Below are 26,218 nucleotides of genomic sequence, written 5' to 3'. Positions count from 1 at the left end.
GTTATTAATTTTTTTTTTTGTTTCCTGTAGTTTCTGATACAGTTAGTAGATTCTCATAAATTGCTTCCTGAATTGAGTTAAATGAAATTTCCTCTTAACTCTAGACTGGTGGCTCTCAAATTGTGGTCCCTAGACTAACATCAGCATCACTGGTAACTTGTTAGACTTGCAAATTCTTGGTCCCTAATCCAGACCTACTGGGTCAGACACCAGTGATCTGTTGTTTAACAAGCCTTGCATGCTCAAGTTTGAGAACTACTGCTACAGTCTTTCTAAAGAGGTGTTATCTAACTTTATGAAGAGCTTGATCTTCCGTTGATAGGAAATCTGGAATATATTCCAGGACATTAAAGTAGTTGCTAATCAAGTGCCTACCACAAGTGCCTACTTCATAAGACTGTAAGGGAGTGCAGAATGGGACAGTGTCTATGAAAGATACAGGATGCTTGCTGTTTACTTCTCCTGGATTGTTCTATCCCCTAGAATGCACTTCACCCACATCCTTCTCATCTTTCATGTTTCAGCTTAAATGCCACCACCTCCAAGTGGCATTGAATATTACTGAACATTAAAGTGGGATGCCTGAGCCATTCTTTTAACCCAGCACCTTATTTATTTCATTTCAAGCACACATTACCATTCGTGATGATTTTATTTGCTTGTTGTTGGTTTCCTGCACTGGACAGTAAGCTCCATGAGGCCAGGAACCCAGCCTGTCTGTCCTATTCCCCCTGTCTTACCAGTGCCTCACACACAGGAGGACTTGATAAATATGTGTTTAAAACAAAAAAAGCAGGCCTGGACGTATGGCTTAATTGGTTGAGTGTCATCCAGTGCACTGAAAGGTCTCTGGTTCGATTCCTAGTCAGGGCACATGCCCAGGTTGTGGGTTTGATACCCAGTTGGGATGTGTGCAGGAGGCAACTGATCAATGTTTCTCTCTTGCATCAATGTTGCTTTCTCTTTCTCCCTCTCCCTTCCTTTCTCTCTAAAATAAATAAAAACATACTTAAAAAAACCCAAAAAACAAAGAAATTAATTGCTAATCATAGTCATACTAAAGAAATCAGCTGTTTTGTATTACATTTGACTTAAGAAAGGAGGAAAGTGTGAAATACGGATTTTCATTAAAAAGTTATATAAAAGTTCTTTCATTAACAATTTTAGTTATTTGGGAAAATGTTATATTTGGCATTTTCACAATTTAAAAAATATTTCTAGAGTTTTCTTCCTAAACCAATTACATGTATAAACATGTTTTTGCATTTAATTAATTTACGAGGAGTCTAGATCCATATATTTACATTTGCTTACTATCCTGTAACCTATCTACAATCAAATTCAGCTATGGAAATGAAATATTGAGTGTCTTCTGAATTTTAGTTCCTGCAATTTTTCATTTAGAGCTTACCTTGGGTGTCAATTTTTAAATTATCAAGGGAACTCAACCAGGAAGATTTATTTATCATTATAAAATAGAGATTTTAGCAGAAAAGACCACCTTGCCATGTATGTATATTCTGATGGTAGGCCATGAAGCAAAAAATCTATGGGAAAGGTCTAGATGAAACCTTAGAGAAAGAGTTTAAGACAAAAATGTTACTGTCTCCATGGAACTCAAAAATTGTGTGTATCTACAGGGGCGGAGGTGGGGTTCAGCCACTGACCTTGCTGTTCTTAGTGTTCTGCAGTTACTTCAGTGGCTAGAAAGTCATTAAGAAACCATGACTTGCAAGCCTTCATCTACTTAGCTATTTTTAGGACTTCCAGTTTTAGTAGGCTATTTGTTAGTGAATAATTTAGTTTCTTCTAGGAGATGCAGGTTATTGAAATCTCAGTTAATGGCTTTAAGTATTGAGTGCTGGTAAAAACTTGTTGCTTATTGTAATACTTTTGAAATTATCTCACAGTTAATATAGCCATGGGAAAATAAGGAGGAGCACTTATAAAAGGATGCCCTGGTACTACCAGTCTGCCTCGAGAGATGTTCTTACCTTGTGAAAGCTGTTCCTCTAGTCTGTGAAACTTTTGGAGAAAGATGAAATTGTATGTTATTGGGGGGAAATTTCCATATTTGGAACTTGATCATCTGTAATTTATATTCATATACATCAGTGGTCTTCAAATTGGGATGTACACACTGTAGGAATTTGCAAGAAGATCACTGTGATATGGGAAGGACATATTAGAATGTCTATTTTAATCTAATTTAAAATGCCTACTTTTTGTATATCTTTAAAAATATATATACATTAGTACATTAGTATATGCACATAATTTATAAACAAAAGTGCTTATAATGGGCATGTTTACTCAGAAATTTTTAGTGACAGATGTGTTCAGCCAGAAAAGTTGAGACCATTGCTGTATGCAGTAGGTATTAGGTTATGGTAATTAAATTTCATGTGTGTTATTAGGAGGCTTTGGTAAGCAAGGCATATTTCAGCTCTTTAGTTTGCTATTCTGTTTATCTGGGTTTCAGTGTGATGGGTAAAGCTGAAAATAAATCCATTAATATTTTTTTGTATCATCAGTAGCTTCTCATTTTTCCCCAGCAGTGTCAGTGTATTCCGAGTAATGTCTCTTGTTAACTAGTCCTTCGAGTAAAACGTGGATAGTGCTTTATATGGTCGTGTTTTTGTTTTTTGTAGCTTCAGGAGCCTTGTCGAAGTTAACTCGTGGATTGAAAGATGAATCCCTGGCTTATATCTATCATTGCCAAAATCATTACTTTTGTCCAATTGGCTTTGAAGCAACCCCTATTAAAGCCAATAAAGCATTCAGGTAAGCATTTCTGTATGTGGATACTTGACCATGAAATGTGTTGTAGAAAGCATTAAGAAATACTTAGTGCTTAGAAACTGCAAGACTTAGTGATTTGCTTTCCTTACATGAAGTGAGATGATTCTTAAAACATTTGAGCTAATTCTTTTGCAGAACTGCATTTGATTGAATTTTATTTATTTCTTTAACAAAATTATATATTTATTTTAAAAATTAATTTATTAGGGTGACTGAATCCTAGCACTCTTTTCCCTCTATAGCAAGCTTTCTCCCTGCTGGGTTGAGATAATGCCAGGATAGTTAAAGGCAAAGGAAGAAGTGCCCTGAGAGTGGCGAAAGCAGAAGCCACGAATACTTTGAGTAAAAGTATTGATAGGCAGAGTTCCTCACCCAGCTCAGGTTCTGTTTTTTTCACGCCTAGGTCAGTGGCCTTGGTAACTGAAGGTGAGGAAGAGGTAGCGCTGTTGTCTCAGAGAGTGCTGAGGGTCAGTCAGCCTGGGAGAATAAGGCTTGGTCATCTGTGGGGTAGGACCGGTTCTTCGAGGCTGCTGGCCATGCAACCTTTGTATCCCACTCGAGGCACTTGGCAGGGGTTGGGTGGGGGTGGAGGGCTGCTGTGTGGGGGCTGGGGGCCGGGATCCTGAGACAGGCAGGGTCTAGCTGGGAGACTCAGGAAGCTGGACATTGAATTTCTGTGAATGTGGGGTAAGAGGAGAACTACTTGATCTCTCCAAATCCTGAAATGTTTTATTCATCTCTCTGGAGGTGAGGTATGTTGTGTTTCTTATGTGGTTTCACCCTGCAGTGGCACCTTACTCCAGACATCTAGCACATGTAAAACGTGAAAAAGTAGGTACTTCTACTATGTACCCTTTGGAGGAGAGTTTGTTACCTCTGCCTACACCTAAGAATTACCAGAGATGCTTTTCAAACTGTGCAAATCCTTGCCTGTGCTAAACTCCAGACCTATTTGAATTAGAATTTTCCAGAGAGTGATTAGGGCATCAGTATGTTTAAAAGTTCTACAGGTGAATCACTGCCTTAGGGTTTTATTTTTAGGATGCCTTTTGAAACTTTTTGAATGCATAGTACGAAGAGAAGAGTAGCTGAAGAATTCTGGTAGCATGCTAGGATTGTTTTCCTCTTAAATGCTGAGAGGTAGTATATGTCAACTTTTTTAGCCCTAGATTTTGTAATAGGAGATCAAGACCAAAATTTAATTTATGCTTTCTCTTTAATTGCGTTCAGACATTTGCTTAAGCCTAAACTCCAATATCTATTCTAGTGTTAATAAATGCCATCTTTCAATAAACTTTAATATATCTTTTATTAATATATAATTGAAGCATTATTTTCAAGGGAGCAAAAGACCTTTGTTAAACATACTGCATACTGTGAATGTATTTTAAATCTAGCAGGGGTACCCTCTCACCACAAGAAGTAGAATATTGGATCTTAATTGGAGAATCAAGTAGAAAACATCCTGCTATTCACTGTAAAAAGTATGTTAACTTCCTTTGTTTTTTGTTTTTCCCCCCAATTGCTGCTGAAAAATCTGTTGGAATTTTTATAAGAATACAATCCATAGAATTCATAGTTTAGTTTGCAGAGGATTGTATCATAACAATATGGAGTTTTCTAATCTGTGAACATGGACTATACCTCCACTTAATTAGAGCTTTAATTTCTCTCCAGCAATATTTTGTGGTATTTTTCAATATACAGTTTATATGTATTTTGTTAAAATTTTTCTGTAAGTATATTTTTTGATGCTATTGTAAATTGATTTTTTTATTCTCAGTTATTTTCTGGTTGTGTACAGAAAAACAATTGGTTTCCCTATATAGGCCTTAAATTGTGCATCTTTACCAAATGCACTTAGTAGTTCTATTAATAGTTTTGCAATCCAAAGCAATTTGTAATTGCTTTGGATTTTCCACACAATCATGTTGTCTGTAAATAAAAGCATGTTAATTTTTAAGTCTTTTGGAAATGTATTTGACTCTTATTAAGAAGCAAATATAGAATGTTTCTACTTCAGCCTGCAGGATGTCATCTAATAGGTTGATATATATATATATATATATATATATATATATATATGTATAATTTTTTTTTTCATAGGGAGACTAACCAATTTTAAACTGAGAACCTTGGCAATAGTTGCATAAACAGAATTATCATAAAAAAAAGAGTTTATTAGAGCTTAGTAGGTAGAACAATCCTGAGAAAAGTGACTTATTGCCACGGTAATATTGTAGAATATTGCTCGTGTGAAAAGTTCCATTACAATGGTGTTATGTACTAAAAAGAAAATTGTACTTTATTCTTCATTCTTAACTATAGATGGGCAGATATTGTTACTGATCTAAATACTCAAAATCCAGAATTTCTAGATATCCGGCACTTGGAGAGGGGGCTACAGTATCGAAAAACCAAGAAGGTAAGAACACCATTGTGTTTGAAGGTATTTTCCAGTTGGCCAAAATACAGTATTTTACTCAGCACTCTAGATTGTAAATAATAGAAACCCAGTTTAGACCATCTTAGACAGAAAAGTGAAAATTATTTTAAGGACACGGGTATGTTTAAAACAAAAGGGCAAGGTGTGTAGCCTAAATTCATAAGGGCCTGGTACCAGGTAAAAAAATGTTAACAGGGACCAAGTCACTAGTCTGTCTCATTTTTTTGGAAGTTATATGTTACCTTTTTTTTTCTGATTATTTAATTCCTGAAGATCATCATTATTTTTATGTCTCTCTTTCAGATGAGCAGTCTAAATTGGGACTGACCTGCCTCAGGCCTAGTTCCATAGTCTTGGCCCAGCTTAGGTCAGGTGTTCACTCCTGAGCCATATTAACTGTGGCCTTGGGGCAAAGCCATGTGTACAAACAACATTACTGGGAGTATTTCTCAGAGAAACGTAGATTCTATGGATTGAGTAGACATCCCATTGATATAATCCTACTAACAAATGAAGAGTGTGTGGGAGAGGAAGAGGAATGATGGTGTTTGGATTAAGCAGAAGGGGAGGCTAGATTGTATGTGAGTGGCATATGGGGGAAATGTGTTTTGGTTCCTTTGTTTCCTCATTAACTTTCTGAGGATTCTCAATGAAGAGGCAAAAGAGAAAAGACTCAAGAAACTAATCCTTTCTATTGGTGCAAATGGGTGACTTAGTGCATTGATTCAGGATATGACTTTCTTGACTTAGTATGTTACTATCAAATATTGACAAAGGTGTGGGCATTGGTATAGTTTTGTAATGGCAGCTGGTCAGGGAAGATGCAGGATAATGTGATCTGATGATGTTTGAAAGGATAAGTACTGTTTTGAGGCAGGTGAAGGGGAAAAAAATAAGGGAATTCATAGGAACAGTTCATTTCCCATCATTTTCTTCACCCAGCTTTTTTTCCTTCTCAGGTTGGGGGAAATTTGCATTGTATTATAGCATTCCAGAGACTTAGTTGGCAAAGGTTTGGCCTTTGGAACTTTCCATTTGGAACCATTAGACAAGAGTCACAACCTCTAACACATGGCCAGGGAATTGCCAAATCTGAGAGTGAAGACAATATCTCCAAGAAGCATCATGGGCGCCTGGGCCGGTCTTTCAGTGCAAGTTTCCATCAAGACTCAGCATGGAAAAAGATGTCCAGTATCCATGAGAGAAGAAACAGTGGCTACCAGGGTTACAGTGATTATGGTGGGAATGATTGACTATGCCTGGGTACTGAAAACTCATGTTGAGCACTGGTCTGTACAGGACTGCATTAAGACAGTAGAAGATTTTATTAAGTCTACATAAAATAGGAACAGATCTTGTGGTACAAAACATAACCCTGTAGTTCTCCAGTAAATAAGCTTGTATATGATTATGATGGGAGATTTCAGATATAGAAGCAGATAAGCACAGATTACTGTCTTTTTAAATTTAAGAGTATATAAACATTCTGGACAATTTAACAAAATCCAGTACAATTACATATAAACAAATACAAATTTACTTAATAACATTACAATTTGAAATAGTTAAGCATGACATGATTTCTTATGACTTGATCTCCAGATGTTTGTTGCAGATAGTTTTATTCCTAAGCTCATGATGTAAGGCACTGTCTGCCCTTAAAAAAAGAAAATGGGGCTGTTGATTCTAGTTTTCTCTCATGGTTAAAGCTCATTTAAAATTATTCGGAGTCTAGTAATTCTTTCACTGTAGCAGTGTCTTACCTGCCTCCTTTGTTTCCTGGTTAACTTTCTCAGGATTCTCAATAAAGAGGCAAAAGAGAAAACACTCAAGAAACTAATCCTTCCTATTGGTGCAAATGGCTGACCTAGTATATTGTTTCAGGATATTCTTGGCTTTCTTGACTTGGTATGCTAGTATCAAATATTGCCAAGAACTTTAGGCCTTGAAAGACTTCTCTAAGTCTACAGTATGTTTTAGGCAGAGTAAAAGAACAAGTGGCATCCATAGTTTCTATATCCAAGGTAATCTGTGAAATGAGATCTGATAATTGACTCAGATATGGAGTCACATACTGATAACAGCATTAAAGATGCATTCAGAATGCCATGCCACTCAGAGGGCAACTATCTATATTCCAAACTTTGAGCTGTTTCCCTTTTTAAAAACATGTAGACAATTAGTTGTTTGAAGTGAGTGTTAAATAGTTCAGAAAGTGTGAATTTCATATATTTGAGCTCCTCTGTACTTGCTGTCAATTTTTCTTGTGCCGTCACATGACTCACAAATGATTAGGATCCCTTGTTCTTTCATTTCAGAGGCTGTTCTAGAACTCAAATCAGTAACTTGATTATTACAAGGTGCTGAATATGTTGGTAACCATATTACAATATCATCTCAAGGAGAAGGTTCAGATTTTTATTTTAAAAATATTTTCATTTTCTCTTTTGAATTTTATATCCATTTATCCACTTAGACATGCCTAAGCCTACAAAAGGGGATATATATTATGAAATAGTAATTTTTCTGAAGGGACTATTTTGCTTAAAATGCAAAGGACTGAAAAAGATTTGTAGGTTGTTGATTTTGTTACTTCATACTGGAACTTTTGTGAAGTTTTCATCAAATAAAGTTTTGTTTTCTACTTTTAATCATGTGAATGTTTTGAACCTGTTTTAGGGAGTATTAAAATTTTGTTTGAAGTACATGATAATTTGTCAGTTCTAAGTAGTGTGTTATAAGAAACCATCTTGTATCTAACTTTTATAATGAATGGACTAGGACTTTTATAATTAATGTATTAGGACTATAATTTTAGATTTCTATAAGACTTTATAATAGGAAATAGGAAATTTAATTCTTATTAGCTTGAAACAATTGAAGTTGTCAGTTGTGTAGGTCAAACATGGTTCAATATCAGCAATTTCACATGGTTTGAATATTTCAGATATGAGAAGGAGCCAAGAGGAAATGAGACAAATGCAATATAAAATATAGAATACAGTGACACCTAAGAAAAGATGGTGAGTTTACATAGATTGCTTATTGGCCATAAACACATTTTTATAAGTCTTGATATATACAATCACTTAACTTGGCTTAAAAGTTTTTCAGTTATTAAGAGCACACTGAGGTTTACAGAGATGTTTTCAGAAACAATAAGCAAGTTACAGCACACTTCTCTTTCAATATTAGTAACATTCCTGTCAAAAAGGAGGGTCACCTCCTTTTTGGAGTCTCCATAGAAGCACTAAGGTTCAAATACTGGCTCTGCACTTACTAGCTGTTTCGCCTTGGGCAAATTATTTTTTGTGTGCTTGTTTCCTCATTTGTAAAGCGGGATAATAGTACCTATAAATTGTTTTGAATAAGTAAGTCAGTACATGAAGAGTTTTCAGAACACTGCTTTGTAGATAGGAATTGCTATGTAAGTGCTTGCTGTTATTATTCCAGATGTGTATTTTACTGTTCTGAAACTTGAGAGCCCTTTAAACAGTATCTCAAGGAGCCAGTTCCTTGTAAATCAGATAGACACTCCTCAGTTTCTGTTCCTTCAAAAGAATATTTTGTATTTGCTCTGGTTTTAAAAACACTTATAGTATTCACATGTCCACATTGGCTACTTTTTTTTATACAGCTCTCAGATGGTAAAAAATGTTCAGTTACATAAAATCCGGAAACTGTTTGTTTTCTTACTACTATTCCCCATCATTAGGCCAAGCTGGTGCAGCACCTCTAACACTTCCCAACTTGCCTTCTCTGGAACACTGGAAGGGCTCCTGCAAGGTGCACTAGGATGTATCACGTTCTGTATCTCAATTTTACCCATAGCGTTTTTTTCCTCAGTCATTCACTCAGCAAACTAGGCACTATTACCAAGTAGGTGTTTCATGTTATATTGCTTATCTCAGAACAAATCCAAGATGGTGGCATCTCCATTTTATTCACAGACTCTTATTGGTGAAGAAACTTGCTTAGGATCAAGTATCCTAGGGTATCTTAGTTTGCTACGGCTACCACAACAAAATACCATAGACTGGGTAGCTTAAACAACAGACATTTATTTATTTTTAAATATAGCTTTATTGATTTCAGAGAGAGGAAGGGAGAGGAGAGAGAGAGAGACATCAATGATGAGAGAGTCGTCATAGATGGGCTGCCTCCTGCACGCCCCGACTGGGGATCAAGCCCACAACCTGGAATGTGCCCCGACCAGGAACTGAACCGCCATCTCCTGGATCCTAGGTCGATGCTCAACTGCTGAGCCAAGCCCTGCCGGGCAAACAGCAGACATTTATTTTTTCACAGTTCTGGAAGCTAGGAGTCCAAGATCAAGGTTTTGACAGGTTTGGTTTCTCCTGAGCCTTTCTCCTTGGCATGCAGATCGCCGCGTTCTTGCTGTGTCCTCACATGGTGTTTTCTCTATGCACATGTCCTTGGTGTCTCTCTGTGTCCTAATTTCTCCTTCGGACCCCAGTGAGATTGAATTGCACTCACCCTAATGGCCTTATTTTTACTTCTTCAACATTTAAAACGCCCCATCTCCAAATACAATCACATTCTGAGTTACTGGGGGTTAGGGCTTCAACAGTTTTGGAGGGAGACACAGTTCAGCCAGTTAACACAGGGCTATTATGTAGCTCAGGTGGGATCTGGGCTGATGTCTACCTGACTTGGGAGGAAACACATTCAGCAGGGTGCAAGGTGCGCTGAAGAGCGTCAGACTAGAGGTCGAAGAGGTCACGTAGACAATTCAGTACTTACTGGAATCTCTGCTAAGTGTCAAGACCGGGGGACACAACAGGCAACGAAATAGTTCTTGGTTTCGATAAATTTACAGTCTACTGTGGAGGGAGACAAAAATTGAATCGGCAGTTATATTAGTCTCTGTAAAATACAACTAAGAACAATTTCTGGGAATTATCTTATGCTTGTAGAAATGCAAAAAAAAAAAGTTTGTCAGGATTATCCTTGATAGACTATTAGTTGTTACTTGGTCAACTAAACATGGCTATTGTGAACCATCCGTTTGGGGATAGCAATGGTTTTGCTAAAAGCTAATTTTTGATATATTTTCTTTTTATATCATAAAGCATTCGTTTAACGAATTTACCTGCTCATTTAAATCAGCCTTTTCCTTGAGCCTGAATCTAGTTTCAGTCGTTCAGATATGAACCAATATGTGTAAGATGATCATTTATTAACTTAGTAGTAAGTTTGCATACAGTCCGCTCTGGTCCTAGCTAAAAGGGTCTGCAAGGCTGGTTTTATGCTCGCTCAGCGTACAGGGGAGGACACAAAAGCTCTGAACCAATGTTGCTGGAACAGCGCTCCCGACGAACGCGGTGCGGTCGGGATCTGAGGGGTCCAGGGCCACCTCGTCTCCCATTTCTGACCTACAAGCGGCGGAATCCTACATTTTAGATGCCAGAGAAGAAGAAACTGTATTTCAACGATTAATGCTTTAAATCATCTTACTGCAAGTTATCTAGTTACTACAAGTTATCAAACAAATACTTAAAAACACCAACAAAACATCCACCTTTCTGTTGTTGCTTCACATGTAAAACAACACTTAGGATTAAGAGTTTTCACAAGGCCCCGGCCGGGGGCCGGTTAGGGCTTCGTCCCGACACGACGAGGTTCAATCCCAGGTCAGGGCACATAGAAGAGACGAATAAATGCATAAATGAGTGGAACAACAAGTCGATGTTCCTCTGTTCCTCTCCCTTCCTCTCCCTCTAAAATCAACTTTTACAAAGAGTTTTCACAAGTGGCGGCCTGAGGGGAGCAACGGCGAGTACACACTGCGCATCGCTTCAACGTCCAACAGCGACCGAAGCCAGCGAGGAGGGAGCACAGCCCTAGCGGGACGAGCATCGGCGCCAACGACGCCTCACTTCCGGGCGCGGCGGCGCGTCCATACAACGTCAGCGCGACACTTCCGCTCTGCGCGCGCATCGCTGCCGACGGAATATGGGAAGCCCCATTTCGCGTGGGTTCCGCGCCCACTCGTGAAGCCAGGCGGTGCCGGAGGGGCGCCTTCAGGCTGTTCTGCTCGCCCGCGCTGTCCTCTCACGCAGGTCTTGCGATAAGAGTGCAAACATTTGGGACCACCCGCTGAGCGACAGAGGACCCGCTCCTCCCCGCCCTGGCCGTTCTCTGGTTCCGTCTCTTCAGGCGGCTGTCAGCCGCTGGGAACCGCGCGTTCTTTTCCATCTTTCCTGAGCTGGAGCAGAGCCGCTTTCCCCGGGGTCGGGGCAGTGGCGCAGCCGGTTGGGGAGGAATTGGAATAGAAGGTCTCCCGCGATCCCACGGCGGTGCTGCGCTCTGAAGACGCGCCCGCCTCATGGGAGTCCAGGGCCTCTGGAAGCTGCTGGAGTGCTCGGGGCGGCAGGTCAGCCCGGAGACGCTGGAAGGGAAGATCCTGGCCGTGGGTATCCTTCCCGCGCGGCAGGCGAGGGGCGGGTCGCGCCGGGGTTGTACTCCCCGTCGGCCGTTCCCTGCCCGCCCCAGCTCTGCGATCGTACCCGTTCGAATTGGAGTCCTGGTTTGGTCCCCTGGGGGCGGAGCTTCACGGAGCCTTCCGCGCTTCTGTTCTCTCGCCTCGTGCAGGTGATGGGGTCTCCACACAGAAGGGCCGTGGGAGGGATGAAGCGATTACTTAAATGAAGGAAGCTTAGAATAGTGTCCGGCACTGTTAATATGGTAAAGTAGTATCCCAGCTGGGAAGTCAGCATGGAGAAAATGAAATGGGCTTCCTACCGGTAGCTTTGCCTACTGTTTTGAATGCTCCATCTAGGTTTGTTAGAGGAAGGGTAGTGTGGGCAGGTGTTTGACTTTTGTTTTGTTTTGTTTTTTAAGAATAGGAAATTTATATGGTACTACAATGCACCGAAAAAAAAATTTTTTCAAAAAATATATAGTGAATTATTTTGCTCCCAGGGCTTTTTAAGGACTGTTGTTTGTGTGCATGTTTGGCTGGTTGTGTTTGTGGCTTTGGAATAAAATGTTTTTCTTCATTATCAAAACATGAATGCTGTTTTTGAAATTTCAGTCTTTTTACTTGTTAAGCATTCCTTTTCCCTTTTTTTTTTTTTTGGAGTGTCTGTTCTATAAGCGGGCGGTAACATGTTCCCTAAATGGGAACCTATAAGTAATATTATAATAATTATATTTTTTGCAATGTGAATAATCTTGGAATACATCAGTAATGGGTTTGTGTTTACAAGTGCTTATGCAGGATACCTTGGGGACACGGGGAAGTTTGGGTGGCGGTGTTTTTTTAAAGCATGTGTCGTATTGCTGCCCTCTAGTGGTTCCTCAAATCACTGCTTTGAGAGCAGTTTTGTCAGGGGAGCCCTTAAAACTGCTACGAAGACTTAGGCCATTTTACATTGCAGCCCTTATGAAGAATTAATTATTTGTAAAGTCATTGAGATGACACATGAAGTTCTGCATTCCAGTTTTTTAGGAAGTTGTCCAAAGTAGGGAAAGGCAAAGCATTTAACTTAGATTATCTATTTTCAGAAGTCTCAGAAGCTCTTTTTGGACATGAAATCATGTCCATTGTTCTGGGACTCAGGGTAGAGCTCCGGAGCAGACTTACACATATTTTCATGGGGTTTTGGGACTTTTTTGAAAGAATCAGTCATTTAAAAGGACTGTCACAGAGACTCAAGTTATAATGATAACCTCATATATATGTATGTGTATGAGGTTATTATAACTTGAGTATCTTTGATTGGTCCTATAATTGATTTTGCTTTGTTTATTTTCAGGGGAATTCAAATTCACATATCTGAAATACATTCAGATTTTTTTGTTGTTTTGTAAAATTACCCAAAACATACTAGGTTCATAGTTTACTCTTAGGTCCCTAAAATAAATTGGTCTTTTTCCATTCCATAGCCAAGCGTCTTGCTTATTTATACAATCTAAATGTTTGTGTCAAATAATAAAGAATAATTTAACTTGGCTCCTATGGGCCTTAACATTGGTAAAATGCAGAAAAGTATTAGCAAAATATTATTTTCTCTTTAGTTTGAAATGTCTGTGAGGCGTGAGATAGAGATGTTAACTAGGCCGTTGTTCTGGGACTTGGGGTAGAGCTCTCGAGCAGACTTACACATATGGAAAGTGTGTGGTGTGCCCCCCCCAGGTAGCCTGGGTGGAAAGGAGAGGAGGGCCTGAGAGAGATCATTACTGAAGTCAACACTTAAATGGTGAGTTAGAAGAGCTGGCAAAGAGATTGAGAGCATGCCATGTCATGTCTGTCTTATAGACAAATAGAAAAATAATTAGTTGAAAAGTATATTTTAGAAAAGTTTAAAAACATAAGACTACTCCAGGAAGGAAATACGAATTACATGTAATCACAGCAGAGATAAGTCATCCTAGTATTTTGATGTCCAGACTTCTAGCTTTTTATATTTAACATACTGCATGTTATAAAATGGAATTATATTTTCCATACTTTTAGAACCTGTTTTACGTCTTTTAATAATATTTTATGTCTATCTTACCACTGTATATGCTTCTGCAACTTACATCTTTAAGGCTTCCTTGGTATTCCAGCAAATCGGTATATCATAATTTAGTTTTTAAAAAAAGACCTGTTGGAAACTTAAATTTAAAATATTTTCATAATTATAAACAAAAAATCTTATAAGTAACTCTTATTGTAAACCGATGATAATTTCCCAAGGATAAATGTCTGGAAGTGAAATTTTTAGGTAAAATAGGGTACAGGCTAAATTTTTTGCTATGAATTGTCAAGTTTTTCTCCAGAAGAATTGTAATTTCCTACAAGTCTGTAGAGATGATGATATTTTTTAATATAGCCTTTTTTTTTTTTTTTTTTTTTTACAATTAGACTTCTTAAAATTTTAAAATTCTGTATGTGAATAGTAATACTCAGGGTTCAAATAGAGTTAATTGGTTTTAGGTAGATTCCATTAGGGCTAAATATTTTTCAATTTCAAATGAATTGTGATGAGTCCTTAGTGTCAATGTTTGGATGATACCAGTTATTAGGAATTTGAAATTGGGAGGATGAGGAAAGAAATTCCAAAATGGTTTTCATTAACAGCTCTTCTAGATATTAGCATTTGGTTAAACCAGGCGCTTAAAGGAGTCCGAGATCGCCATGGGAACTCAATAGAAAATGCTCATCTTCTCACTTTGTTTCATCGGCTCTGCAAACTCTTATTTTTTCGAATTCGCCCTATTTTTGTGTTTGATGGGGATGCTCCACTATTGAAGAAACAGACTTTGGTAAGAGTTATCGACTTTTTTCTTTGCACATTCTTAGAAAGAAAGAAAAGTTCAGATAAAATTTTAATTTTCTCTCTACAGTATATATCCTGTTTAATTTAAATTATCTTGAACAAATAATCACTTTTTCTTTTAAAAAAGGTTTATATATGAGACTATAACATGGATGCAATTTAACTTTTAATAAAAATACTAAAATTGTTACAATTGAGAGTTTATCCTTTAGAGTATTTTCTTAGTTGTTCTACATTTGTTCCAGTTATGTTGCTATTGCTCAGAGCATTATAGAAAACATACAGGGGGAATGCCTCCCTGAATCTGAGATTGAGGATCCTCCATGATAGTGAGCATTCTTTTAAAGGCGAATTTTAGTAGTGAGCAATGTTATGTGTCGCCAAGTTTGACTAAATGGGTATAAAAGAATGAGAATGAGTTTCTTTATTCTGAAATTAGTTTTAAAAGTGTTTGAACAATATTGTGAATTTCAGAGTAATTGGATATATGATATTTATATGTTGAAAATGTCAGCTCATCACCTTGTAATCGTACCAGACAGATACTGTCTAAGTGAGGACATAGGGTGAAAGTAAGGATTTGCAAATGCTCAGTAAAAGATCTAGACTTAATGTTGTAGTTTTTAATTATTTAAGGCATACTCTGTATCAGGTAGTCTTTGGAAGGATTAGCAAGAAAAGGAGAACTCCAGAACTTACTTACCTACTGGTTGTAAGTTTGTATGTACCCCTACACAACACACCCCCAATCCTCCCACTCCTGATAAAGGAGCTAGCTCTACCTTGCAATCATATTGCAGCATATAAATGTATCAAACCAACACACTGTATGCTGTAAACTATGTTACGTGTCACTTACATCTCTGTTTCAAAAAAGGAAAAGGGTGTTTCGGTATTTCTGTCTTACATTCAACCCTAAGCGTGGGAACTACTCCATTTTCCCTACTTAGACGTTTCTTACAAGGTATTCCAATACATTTTAGGATTTCTTATGACATAATCTTGAATATTGAAGGACGGTAACAGATATATAAGTAGTGTATTTTTATAAAAACCAATATCAGAAATGGATTTTGGCATAGCAGTGGCATTTTAAAGAAAAGTTAGTTAATATAATCCCTTTTGGGAAGCATTTACTTAATTATATATCATTAAGTTTTAGGCTTCCTGAGGATGCTTAAAAGAAATGGAAAGTTTAATAGTTTTCTAAATATATAATAGCCAGGCCATTAAATAAGAACTAGATGAAGACTGGATTTCCTTTACATATGAGAAACCTGGAGATACTCAGTGATATGGCAATTATAAGACAGGCTGAAACAGCGATAGTCTGAAAACTCAGAAAACCAGATTCTATAGAAAAAAATCACAGATGTGTTTAATATACTAATACCTGCAGTAAAATCTTGTGTCTATTCTTTTCACAGGCTAAGAGAAGGCAGAAAAAGGACTTGGCAACCAGTGACTCCAAAAAAACTACAGAGAAGCTTTTGAAAACATTTTTGAAAAGACAGGCTATCAAAACTGCATTAAGAAGCAAAAGGCAAGAGGGAAATTACATTAATTTTAAAGATTAATTTAAGCCTTTTTAATTTTTGCATTGGATTCCTGTGACTGCCTTTTCCTAATTTTATCTCTAAGCAGAAAATAGAGGGTGAAATGAGAGGAGTAAGTGGAATGTCCCTTTGACGTAGTTACTTGAAGCTGTGATAATTCTGTTCTGTGTGAATCAGGTTTGACAATGGGAAAGGGAAGCTGCAGTGTTGCCCTGCATGCACCTTTTACTTTTATAAGGCTCTTTTTCGTGCCTGCACTGGAGGCTGTGACCCAGGTGCTGAGCAGCTGCAGCAAGTTTCCTTTTTCTCTAGGCTGTACTTAGTTTTCACAGCAGAGGCCTGGGCAGCCAGTGCCCCTGTGTTCCCCCCTTTCTCACCTCCTCAGCATGGGTTATGTAGTCCATGGGGGAGTACTACCGATTCAGAGTACTATTTCCTATCGTCTCTGTTTAAGCCTGTGTGTACTTTTCAGAGATGAAGCACTGCCCAGTCTTACTCAAGTTCAAAGAGAAGATGACATCTATGCTTTGCCACCTTTACAACAGGAAGAAAAAAATAGGTAAATGTTTATTTATTTAAAAACATTTATTATCACTGTCTTCAGACAGACTTAAACCTTTATGGTTTATCTGCATGCTAAGGAATGTGGGAAGAATGCATCTAAAATATGCATTCTTGACACCATTTAGAATATTTTTCAAAACTAAATTTTTTATTAATAACTTGTCTTTGTGTTTTGGTGGTTTGTGATGATTTTTTTTTTTCATTCTGTAGAGCCTGTGCTAGGACTGCTGATTTATAATTCACAAAGACATGAATTTAGTTTTTCCTATACTTTGATTACACCTGCTGTCTTTATCTCTTTTTCAGCCTAATGTCTTCTCCCTCACGTCGCCATGCTAAAAGACCGCATATGACAACTTCCTTGCTAAATCCAGTAGATGTTTTGCAGTTCTCAGTTTAACATGGTGCCTGCTGAGAACCCCTCTGGCCAGTCTTTCTCAGACTCCTTTGTGGATTCTTTCTGGTTGGCTGTTAATTGTCAGCAGCTTCTGTGGTTGAAGACCAGTTTGAGTGTGTCCTTCACCTGCCCCCTTTTCTTTCTGTGGGGGCTCCTGAGAGGTTAGGTCACTTCTGGATCAGCCCCGTTCTCTTTATCTTCACCACTGCCACTGTAATGTTGTCTTGAGGTTACTGTACTGGCTTCCAAATTTCTTTCTGTCTCTGATCTTACCCTTTTGTAGGAACCCCTATCGGCCAAGCCCAATCTCTGCTTTGTACTGTAGAATCTGTTAAATCCCAAATCTGATATTGTCATTTCCTTGCTTAAAATACTTTCTAGCTCTCTCTTTTTTTTCTTTTTAGGATAAAACTTCCACCCTTTAATCACATGCTTTTCTAAACATTGTAATTGCTGGAGATTCCAGACAGCTTTTATGACATCCCAAATTTGGGTGAAGTGACTCTTTATTGTACTTTTGGCAACCTGCTCTTCCCATGTGATGGAAGTTCTTAGATCATACAGTGATTGCTCACGTACTGTGTCCCCAACAGACCGTGAGACCAGTGATGGCACACATCTTGCCACCTTGTTCGCCATTGTATCCCCTATAAGTAGCAGCACCTTGAACTCAAGAAGTATTTTGTAGGTGGTCATTAAATCACAGATACTGTAAATGTATGTTTGACTTTCAGTTCAGAAGAGGAAGATGAAAAAGAATGGCAAGAAAGAATGAATCAAAAACAAGCATTGCAGGTACTTAAATAATTTTCAAATTCAGATTTATGCTGTTATTTGAAATGAATGGCATTAAAATGAATAATTTTAATGAGGCAGTATGAATTTATGAAAAGTTTCTGATAAAAATTAAGACAGGTGCCTTTTTTATTGTGTGTGTGTATGTGTGTGTTATATATGCATGTGTATATATGTGTGTGTAAAGTACACGCACATGCATACACATACATGGAATTATGCATACTAGATATCTAAAATAAGCCATTTTTCTTTTATAACCTACCAACCAATAAATAAATATAGTTATACATGCTTGTGTAAAATACAGAACACATACCGTCCACAAATAACTTCTAGTAACATTTTGGTATATATTAGGCCATCCCCCATCCCTCCTATGGTTGAGTGTGTGTGTATTTAGGTATGTGTACATGTATACATATGTATGTAAGTATATGTCTGTGTATGATATGCTATGTAACTTAGTAGGTTGAAAATGGCAATTTATTATCATCATCTCTTACTGTTCAGGGGTTGATGAAGTCAGTGAGGCAGCTGCCTCTCAGTGTCTCCTGTGTAGGTGCAGTCAGACTGTAGCTGGGACTAGGGTCCTCTCAAAGGCCTCCTTACTTGCATGTCCGCATGTCCAGCAATTGACGCTGGTTGTCAGCCAGAATACCTGCCCACATGGCCTGAGCTCTTTCACAGCATGGCACTGTTCCAGGGCCAAGCTTCCTTTTCTAGCCAGCTTTGGAGGTTGTGCAGCACCCCTTCCACCACATTCCGTTCCTTACAAGCTAGTTAAGACCAGCCCGTATTTAATGCAAGGAAAGTTAGACCAGATGAGGGATAGAGAACCTGAGGATATGCTTTAATATCTTTTAAAGAGTAACGTCTTTATTGTAGGGAAAGTGAAAACACTTAGGCTTTCTCACCACCTTTTCATGGCAGAAGGCTGCAGTTATGTAACCATGTTATAACATAGTCATAACAGATGCCCTGTTACCTGACTAGTCTGACCCATTGTTGGCTGAGAGCCACTATTGTCCTGGTTCCTATAAGACTGGCCCAGGGACTTTCAGAGGTATGGATTGTTCCCAGGGGTTTGCGGTTTGCCCCGCAGGGGTGTGGTTTGTCCCCTGTGTATACTCCGCTGGCTGCCACTGGGACGAAGAAAGTGGATTGTTCCCCCTGGGCAGTTTGTTCCCCCTGGGTGGGTTTGTCCCCCAGGGTGTAGTGTGTCTCCCATGTATGCCTGGCTGGCCGCCACCAGGAGAGAGTGTGGGTTTGTCTATCTTGTACATTTGGCCTGCCCGAGACGAATAAAGTAAATGTCTCATCCTCCTTCAGCTCCAGGTGAGGTGGCTGCCCTGACAGAAGATTGTGGCCATTACACTAGGCATTACATTTACAAATTGAGGTTATACTGTATATACAAGTTTTTGAAAAATTTCTCAAGTTTCTCAAAATAGCAGATAATATTCTTTGGTTCCCAAGTTTCTTATATCTTTATATGATTTTGGTACATCTGATCAAAGACTTTTGAGGAAAAACTGTGTGATCCCTCAACTTGTGGAGGTTCTGCATTATTAATATAGCAAGTGATAGCTGTCTTGGTAAAGACCATGAACCTTGTGGTCAGAAAGATCTTCACTTAAGTCCAGGTTCTACTGTTAACTAGCTGTTGGATCATAGACAAATTAACTTCTCCAAGGCTTTATTTTCTTTTTTTGTAAACAAAAATAATATCAAAACCTTCCTCATAGGGGTGATGGGAGCACTAATGAGGTAAAGCATGGGAAGCTCTGAGCAAAGTAACTGGTCTGTTCTAAGTGCTTACTGGTTTGCACAATGCCCACAACATATATACATACAGGAGAGCAAATTGTATTATTTTCTTTGCTGATGAAGAGTTCTAAAGTACTTTTCGTAAAGTACTTTTAGTTAAAATTTAGAAAAGTTTTAGACTTTTCCATGTCTATGAAATTTCTCACTTTTAATTTTAGGTTAAGAGCAAAATAAAATTAATGTAATTAAGGGAATTATAAATATTGTTTAAATTTATAAGGTTCATCCCTACCTCAGGGCCTTTGCACTTGCTGTTCCCTCTGGCTGGAATGCTCTGTCCTTGAGCAGGCTTTTTATTATCTTTCACATCACTGCTCAAGATCATTTTTTTAGTGAGGTCTTCTCTATCGAATTTTTTTCTCTTTCTATTCTTTTTTTTTTTAATCCTCACCCAAGGATATGTTTTTATTGATTTTAGAGAGAAGAAGGTGCGGGAGAGAGAGAGAAACATTGATGTGAGAAAGAAACATTGATCATTTGCCTTTCGTACGTGCCTGGAATGGAAATTGAACTCAAAACCTTTTGGTGTATAGGATGATGCTCCAACCGAGTTCTTCTAATCAACTCTCTTTTCAGAAAAGCCTGCTTTATTTTTTCATCATTGTCTTGTTTATCACATGTCTTCCTTCACATGTCTTCCTTATCTGGCATGATCTCCATAGTACCCTAGCACCTAGAACAGTGCTTGGCACATTAGAGGTTCCTGTAGGTAATTTTTCTATTGAATGAATGAATGAGTGAATGAGTGGATAGGTACATTCTCTAATCTGCCATTCACTTTGATGCCTATTGCAGATTATGTACAACTATGTTTTGCCTTTTGTAGATTATGTAGAACTCTATTTATGATATAAGCACAAAAAATATCTGTCATGGTGAATAACATTAAGTGTATGAAATGCTAATTTCGTGGTGTTATGTTTTACTCTTTACAGGAAGAGTTCTTTCAGAATCCTCATGCAATAGATATTGAGTCTGAAGACTTCAGCAGCTTGCCCCCTGAAATAAAGCATGAAATCTTGACTGATATGAAAGAATTTACCAAGCGAAGAAGAACATTATTTGAAGCAATGCCAGAGGTAAAATATATAACAGCACATTAATGTGTAGAATTGAGAACTGCAACAACATTTTTCATTAGAAAAAAGAAAATTGATAAGCTTTACTTATACAGTATGTTTCCAGTAGACCACATTTGTGTATCTCAGAGGTCCTATGAAGCATCATATATTTATAAGTTTGAACTTATAAATATTTACTCAAAGAAGGGTTTCTTGATTTTTCCACCCAAGATCAGATCTTGTCTCCTGCTTTGTGTTCTCATAATACCCTATAACTTCTCTTTATACTTTTTAGCACTCAGATGTACCTATCTTGCTCACCTCTGTATTTTCAGCACCTAGCTCAGTATCTTTCACATAGTAAGTGCCCATTATATGCTTCATGGTTCAGTTCTTAGGTTAGTTCATAAAAGTTATTTTAACCCATAATATTCATTGTAGAATACTAATAGTAATGTAGAACCTAATCACAATGGAAAAGTTTGTTCTAATTGGAAATTCCATGTATCTCTTCCTCTGCTACAAGGCTGGAATGCAGTTTTATCTCCATGTTCTCTCCTCCTGTTCCTGCACAATGGTAGTAGAGAATTTAGTGGTAAATTCTTCAAATTAGAGCATCTGATAGTGGCTTCACAACCACAGAAACCCTGAGCAGGGTGGTGTGCAGAGTTGGGTTTGGTTGAACATGTGTCCTGATCTGTATTTAGTCAGTGAATGAGTTTTGTTTTCCTTTCTATTACTACCACCTATTATTTTTAACATTATTCTTCTTTAACTCACTGTAGGACAGAAAATAAATTTTTGCAGCATTATTATTCCTAATGAATGGATTTGGTATTATTTTTTCTATAGACTTTTGAACATTTCTTAAATTGATAACAAAATATGAAAGAGGCCGGAGATACTTCTTTTTCTATCACTCCTTTCTGTGTGATCACAGGAAATCGCTAAGATATACAGGAAATCGCTAAGATATACAGAAATTATATACAAAGGGCAGGAGTAAATTTATTTTTATTTCAGGGAAAAAAATCCAGGCTCAGTCTATCAATCAAAGATTTTATTTCTTGAGTGTGAAAGGATCTTTGACTGGTCTTTGAGGAAATAGAATTTGGATTATGTAAACAACAGTGGAAGGAATGGGAGAAACAGAGACAGTCCCTAATGATTTGTCCCACTTGTTTCTCTTTCTGCTACCACAGAGCCTCACGGATTGGTAAACTAGGGTAGTACGGTGCAGCAGCTCAGTGGATCTGTAATTCTGATAGCTAAGGGAAGTTCTGAGTGATCCAGGCTGGGCCATTGTATCATCTGTACATTGGGCATATACAATATTGATAATACAATGATGGTAAGAAGAGTAATAGTAATAATCATAATAGTAGTAGAAGCAATATAGTATAAGGGTTAATCAAAAGATCTACTTTTGATCCCAGGTCTACCACTTACTAGCTCTGTGGTTGTAGGAAGGGTACTTAGCCTGTTTAAGTCTCAGTTTTTTCAATTTTAGATTGGAGATAATGATATTTTCTCATCAGTGGATGAAAATAAAATGGGATAGTATATATAAAAATACTTAGAAGAATGCCTACAGGAAATGCTTTGCAAATGTTAACTTATTATTAATAACTGTGGTTGCTAAGATTTATTGTTTATCTTTTATGGGCCAGGGACTATGCTGCACACTTTACTTGCCTATTTACTTGCATTCTAGAAAGTTGTCTCATCTATTAAGCCATAATCAAAATGTCACAGTGCCTGACATACATCACATGCTCAATTCATGTTTTTTGAATGCAGGTTAAATCATGAACAATACTCATGCTTTCTTTTGTTTTGTCCAATTCTTTTTGTTTCAAAGACTATATTATAGTTTTCCTAAGTGTTCAAATTTTACTTTTATAATATGAAACTACCATCAATGAAAAAAGTCAATTGCTCTATTTCCACCTGTTGGTAAAGAGATGGATGTATGGTAATATTAGATGTATTTAATATAAAAATTTATTTTATTTATTTTGCTTTAGGAGTCCAATGACTTTTCACAATACCAGCTCAAAGGCTTACTTAAAAAAAACTATCTAAATCAACACATAGAAAATGTCCAAAAGGAAATGAATCAGCAACATTCAGGACAAATCCAAAGGCAATATGAAAGTGAAGGGGGCTTTTTGAAGGAGGTGGAGTCGAGAAGAGTGATCTCTGAAGACACTTCACATTACATCTTGATAAAAGGTATTAATTAGGCCCCATCATTTATTTGATAGTTAAAAGCCAAAAATATGTTGAGTCTCTGAATTCTATAAACTACCACCCCTGGATGATATTAATGAAGCCCTACTTACGTAATAATAATTGTGTAAAGTTATTAATGGATTACCTTCCTTAGTGGGTTGTACCAACCCACTTTAAAATTAATGAGTTAACACTTAATTGCTGATTAAATGAAAATGTGTAACTTCATTTATGAGAACCAGTATACTCTTATTCATATTACTAGAAGTATATTATTATACAGAAATCTACGTAGTGAGAATGTTTTACTTTTTCTTAAGGTATACAAGCTAAGAAAGTTGCAGATGTGGATACAGAGTCTTTTCCATCTTCCAGCAAAATGCACAGCTTGTCTTTTGACATAAAGTCATCTCCATGTGAAAACCTGAAGTCAGAGAAAGAGCCTGATGCTACCCCTCCTTCTCCAAGAACTGTACTGGCTATGCAAGCTGCCATGCTGGGAAGTAGTTCCGAAGAGGAGTTGGAGAGTGAGAATCAAAGGCAGTACAACAAGAGGAATGCATCTGCTACTGTAGATGAAGGCTCCGTATCACCACTGACTCTCTTGGCTATTCAGAAAGCTCTTGATGATGATGAAGACGTGAAAGTGCATGCTGGGAATGATGTGCAGACGGGAGGGTCAGTAGCAAAAAAAATGTCTATGAATAGTTCTGATGAAACTGATGAAGGACTTAAAATGAGAGATGGAAAAGGAATGCTGTTGACAACAGTGCCTCATTCAACCCCTGTGAATTTTGTAGAGGAGCCTGTGACCAGCATTAATGAAAAAGAGCTGGCAGACTCAGCTCCTTTGTCAAGTACTGTCTTTTGTCAAGGCAGTGAATCTAGCATTCCAAAAGAACAAACATCATTTGTTCACATGGTTAATGAAGCCTTTCAGACAAGTGATGAGCCTACCGTTAATGATAGGAAAGATCCAATTCCTTTAGAAAATACAGTGGTTATACACATGGGCGCACCAGAGCTCCACAGTGGAGGAGAACTGACAACACCTCCTGTAAGTTCAAGTTCTATATCAAGGAATGAAACATATACCAAAGTGCTTGAGCTACAACAAGATCTTTGTCCATCTGAGAATAAATATGATTCTTCTGTTCTTTCAAGTGATGATGAAACAGAATGTGAAAAAAATCCTGCTTCTGAAGTTATCGATACTGTCAGTTTGCAGAAAACGAGTAACACACTAAGTGTCCCTTCAGAAGCAATAAGTAACTTAAAAAATGTTAAAGAGCATGAGAATTTCTTGAACACCATTGAAGAACGTGAGACGATGGAATCTTCAGGCCAGGATTTAATTTCACCTCCAAAGTCCACAGAACCAACGGAAATTGACTCTGAAGAAAGTGAATCTGATGGTGGGTGCTTATTCCATTTTAGAGATAAGAATGGTGGGACTTCACATTTGTAGAAACTGAGAGATCCTTTAGTATGGGCCACTTCCCACTCTGTTCAGGTGATGACCTAGAGACCCGGAAAGGTGAAATGATTTTCCCAAGGAAACACAGCTAGTGATGGAATCTTGACCTTTCCTGTTTGCTGTTCTTTTTGTTATTATTTTTAAAGGGAAGGAATACCCTAGTTGGAGAAGATTAACATGAGTTTCCTTTTAGTGTTTTTACCTCTTTATTTTTAATTAATTACAAACTTAAGAAAGTCGAGCGTATTATAAAGCATTCTAGTTCCTTCATCCAGTACCTCAGTGGCTAGCATTTTACCACATTGGCTTTATCATACCTTTCTGTCTGTCTCTCTCTATATGTGCACCTGTGCATTATATATCTATATCTGTATACAGTTCTATACAACCAATCATCATTAGTCATAGATTCTGTATTTGCAGAACTTGTTTGTAACCCCCAAATCAACACTCACTGCACTGTCTTTGTGATCATTTGTGGACATGCATAGAGCAGCTAAAAATTTGAGTTGCCACACCGTTTCCAGCTATGGTTGAACAAGGTGACACTCTGCCTCCTTGTTTTAGCTCTCCTACAGAGAAGACCAGAGGGTGGAGATGAGAAAGAGCAATACAGTATAGATCAAGAAACTCTGGCTCTAGGGCCAATTGGACAGGGTTTGAATCCCAACTCTGGCAGCAGTTAGTAGGGTGGCTTCAGGCAATCTCTTAACACTCCTGATCCTCGTTTTCTTGTTAGAAAACAACCAAGTGAGTTGTTTTTAGGATTTTAGATTATAAATAGATTTCCTCTAGGTGCAAAGATTCAGTACTCATGTATTTAGTGTTCTCAGTGACTTTATTTATAGAACATAACTGCTGCAAATAAGAAGAAACAACTATGCCCCCCTCTCCCCACAACACACAACACACGCACGGTAATTTTTTTCCTGGTGTCTGCCAGGTTTCTCCACTTTAAAGTTGCTATTTTCACTTTGTAATTAGTAAGTATTTTATAGAAAGGAATATTAGGGGCTATATAAATGTGCTGTTACTGAACAAAACTTCACCCACTTGTTTTAGCATCCATTGATGGTTTTTACCTGAATAAATTATGCTATGATGTTTGCCAAATGATGGTTTTCTATATATTGTTTCTTATATATTGTTGGTGTCTTACTATAAGGAAGATCTTCCCTCCATTTATTATTTTTTTGTATCAGTCTAAACTCATGGACTCCTATTTTATTTAGTGAGTTATGGTACTACCATACTTTGTTGCTTGAATTGTAGCTTTGGCCAGTGGCTAGTTTGTCCCTTCAAGCTGGTTTCTGTGACTTTTGACAATTACCCATTATATTTTGAGCATTTTTTAGCTTTCTGGCTAAGATATTCCAGGTTTATCTTATACTTTCCCTGCCCTTCCCTGAAGCCAGCCATTTCTTCAAGGAGCCCTGGTTCCTTGTAATGTCATGGTGCTTAGAAACCAAGATCTGGGCACTGAGTGTGCTCACTGTTATCTGGGGTATCATTGCTTCAGGCCTTCTCAGCAGCAGAGCCAGAACATATGTTTATATACACACATGTGCACACACTTGTCTACTTTCTTTCTATATATTAAAATCCATAAATTCATACTGATATCCTAGGTTTCATTCTAGCCTCCACTTTTTTTGTAATTTCCCTTTCTAACACATACCTTGCTCCCATTATCTTCAATATATGTACTTATTTGCTTATTCTCTCTCTATTTGTAACCATCTCCTGACACCATTGGCGTCCTCCT

The 26,218-nt window shown here is 37.7% G+C and overlaps 2 protein-coding genes across 11 annotated transcripts in view; both read left to right on the top strand.

Annotated features, from left to right (window-relative positions):
• The window catches only part of BIVM (basic, immunoglobulin-like variable motif containing), a 30,795-nt gene extending 22,896 nt beyond the window's left edge, over positions 1–7,899 (top strand). For 6 of the 9 annotated variants that reach the window (XM_081128992.1, XM_081128993.1, XM_081128997.1 and 3 more), the window contains 4 exons: positions 2,652–2,784; positions 4,200–4,286; positions 5,131–5,227; positions 6,208–7,899. In XM_081128992.1, coding sequence (XP_080985118.1) covers positions 2,652–2,784; positions 4,200–4,286; positions 5,131–5,227; positions 6,208–6,501 — 611 coding nt within the window. In that variant the 3' untranslated portion in view covers positions 6,502–7,899. The remainder of the gene's footprint in view (positions 1–2,651; positions 2,785–4,199; positions 4,287–5,130; positions 5,228–6,207) is intronic. The other 3 variants (XM_081128995.1, XM_081128996.1, XM_081128998.1) reach the window with 1 other exon arrangement.
• A 3,304-nt stretch (positions 7,900–11,203) lies between these two features.
• LOC308553242 (DNA excision repair protein ERCC-5-like) overlaps positions 11,204–26,218 on the top strand; it is a 28,703-nt gene continuing 13,688 nt past the window's right edge. For both annotated transcript variants that reach the window (XM_081128986.1, XM_081128985.1), the window contains exons 1-8: positions 11,204–11,685; positions 14,349–14,524; positions 15,966–16,081; positions 16,567–16,653; positions 17,790–17,850; positions 20,616–20,759; positions 22,769–22,976; positions 23,297–24,391. In XM_081128986.1, the coding sequence (XP_080985112.1) occupies positions 11,598–11,685; positions 14,349–14,524; positions 15,966–16,081; positions 16,567–16,653; positions 17,790–17,850; positions 20,616–20,759; positions 22,769–22,976; positions 23,297–24,391 (1,975 nt within the window). In that variant the 5' untranslated portion in view covers positions 11,204–11,597. The remainder of the gene's footprint in view (positions 11,686–14,348; positions 14,525–15,965; positions 16,082–16,566; positions 16,654–17,789; positions 17,851–20,615; positions 20,760–22,768; positions 22,977–23,296; positions 24,392–26,218) is intronic.

The sequence above is a fragment of the Miniopterus schreibersii genome, assembly GCF_964146895.1.
Source record: "Miniopterus schreibersii genome assembly, chromosome: 2".
Classification (NCBI taxonomy): Eukaryota; Metazoa; Chordata; class Mammalia; order Chiroptera; family Miniopteridae; genus Miniopterus; species Miniopterus schreibersii.
Note: the sequence above shows the minus strand (reverse complement) of the source record. Positions and strands in the feature narration are given on the sequence as shown.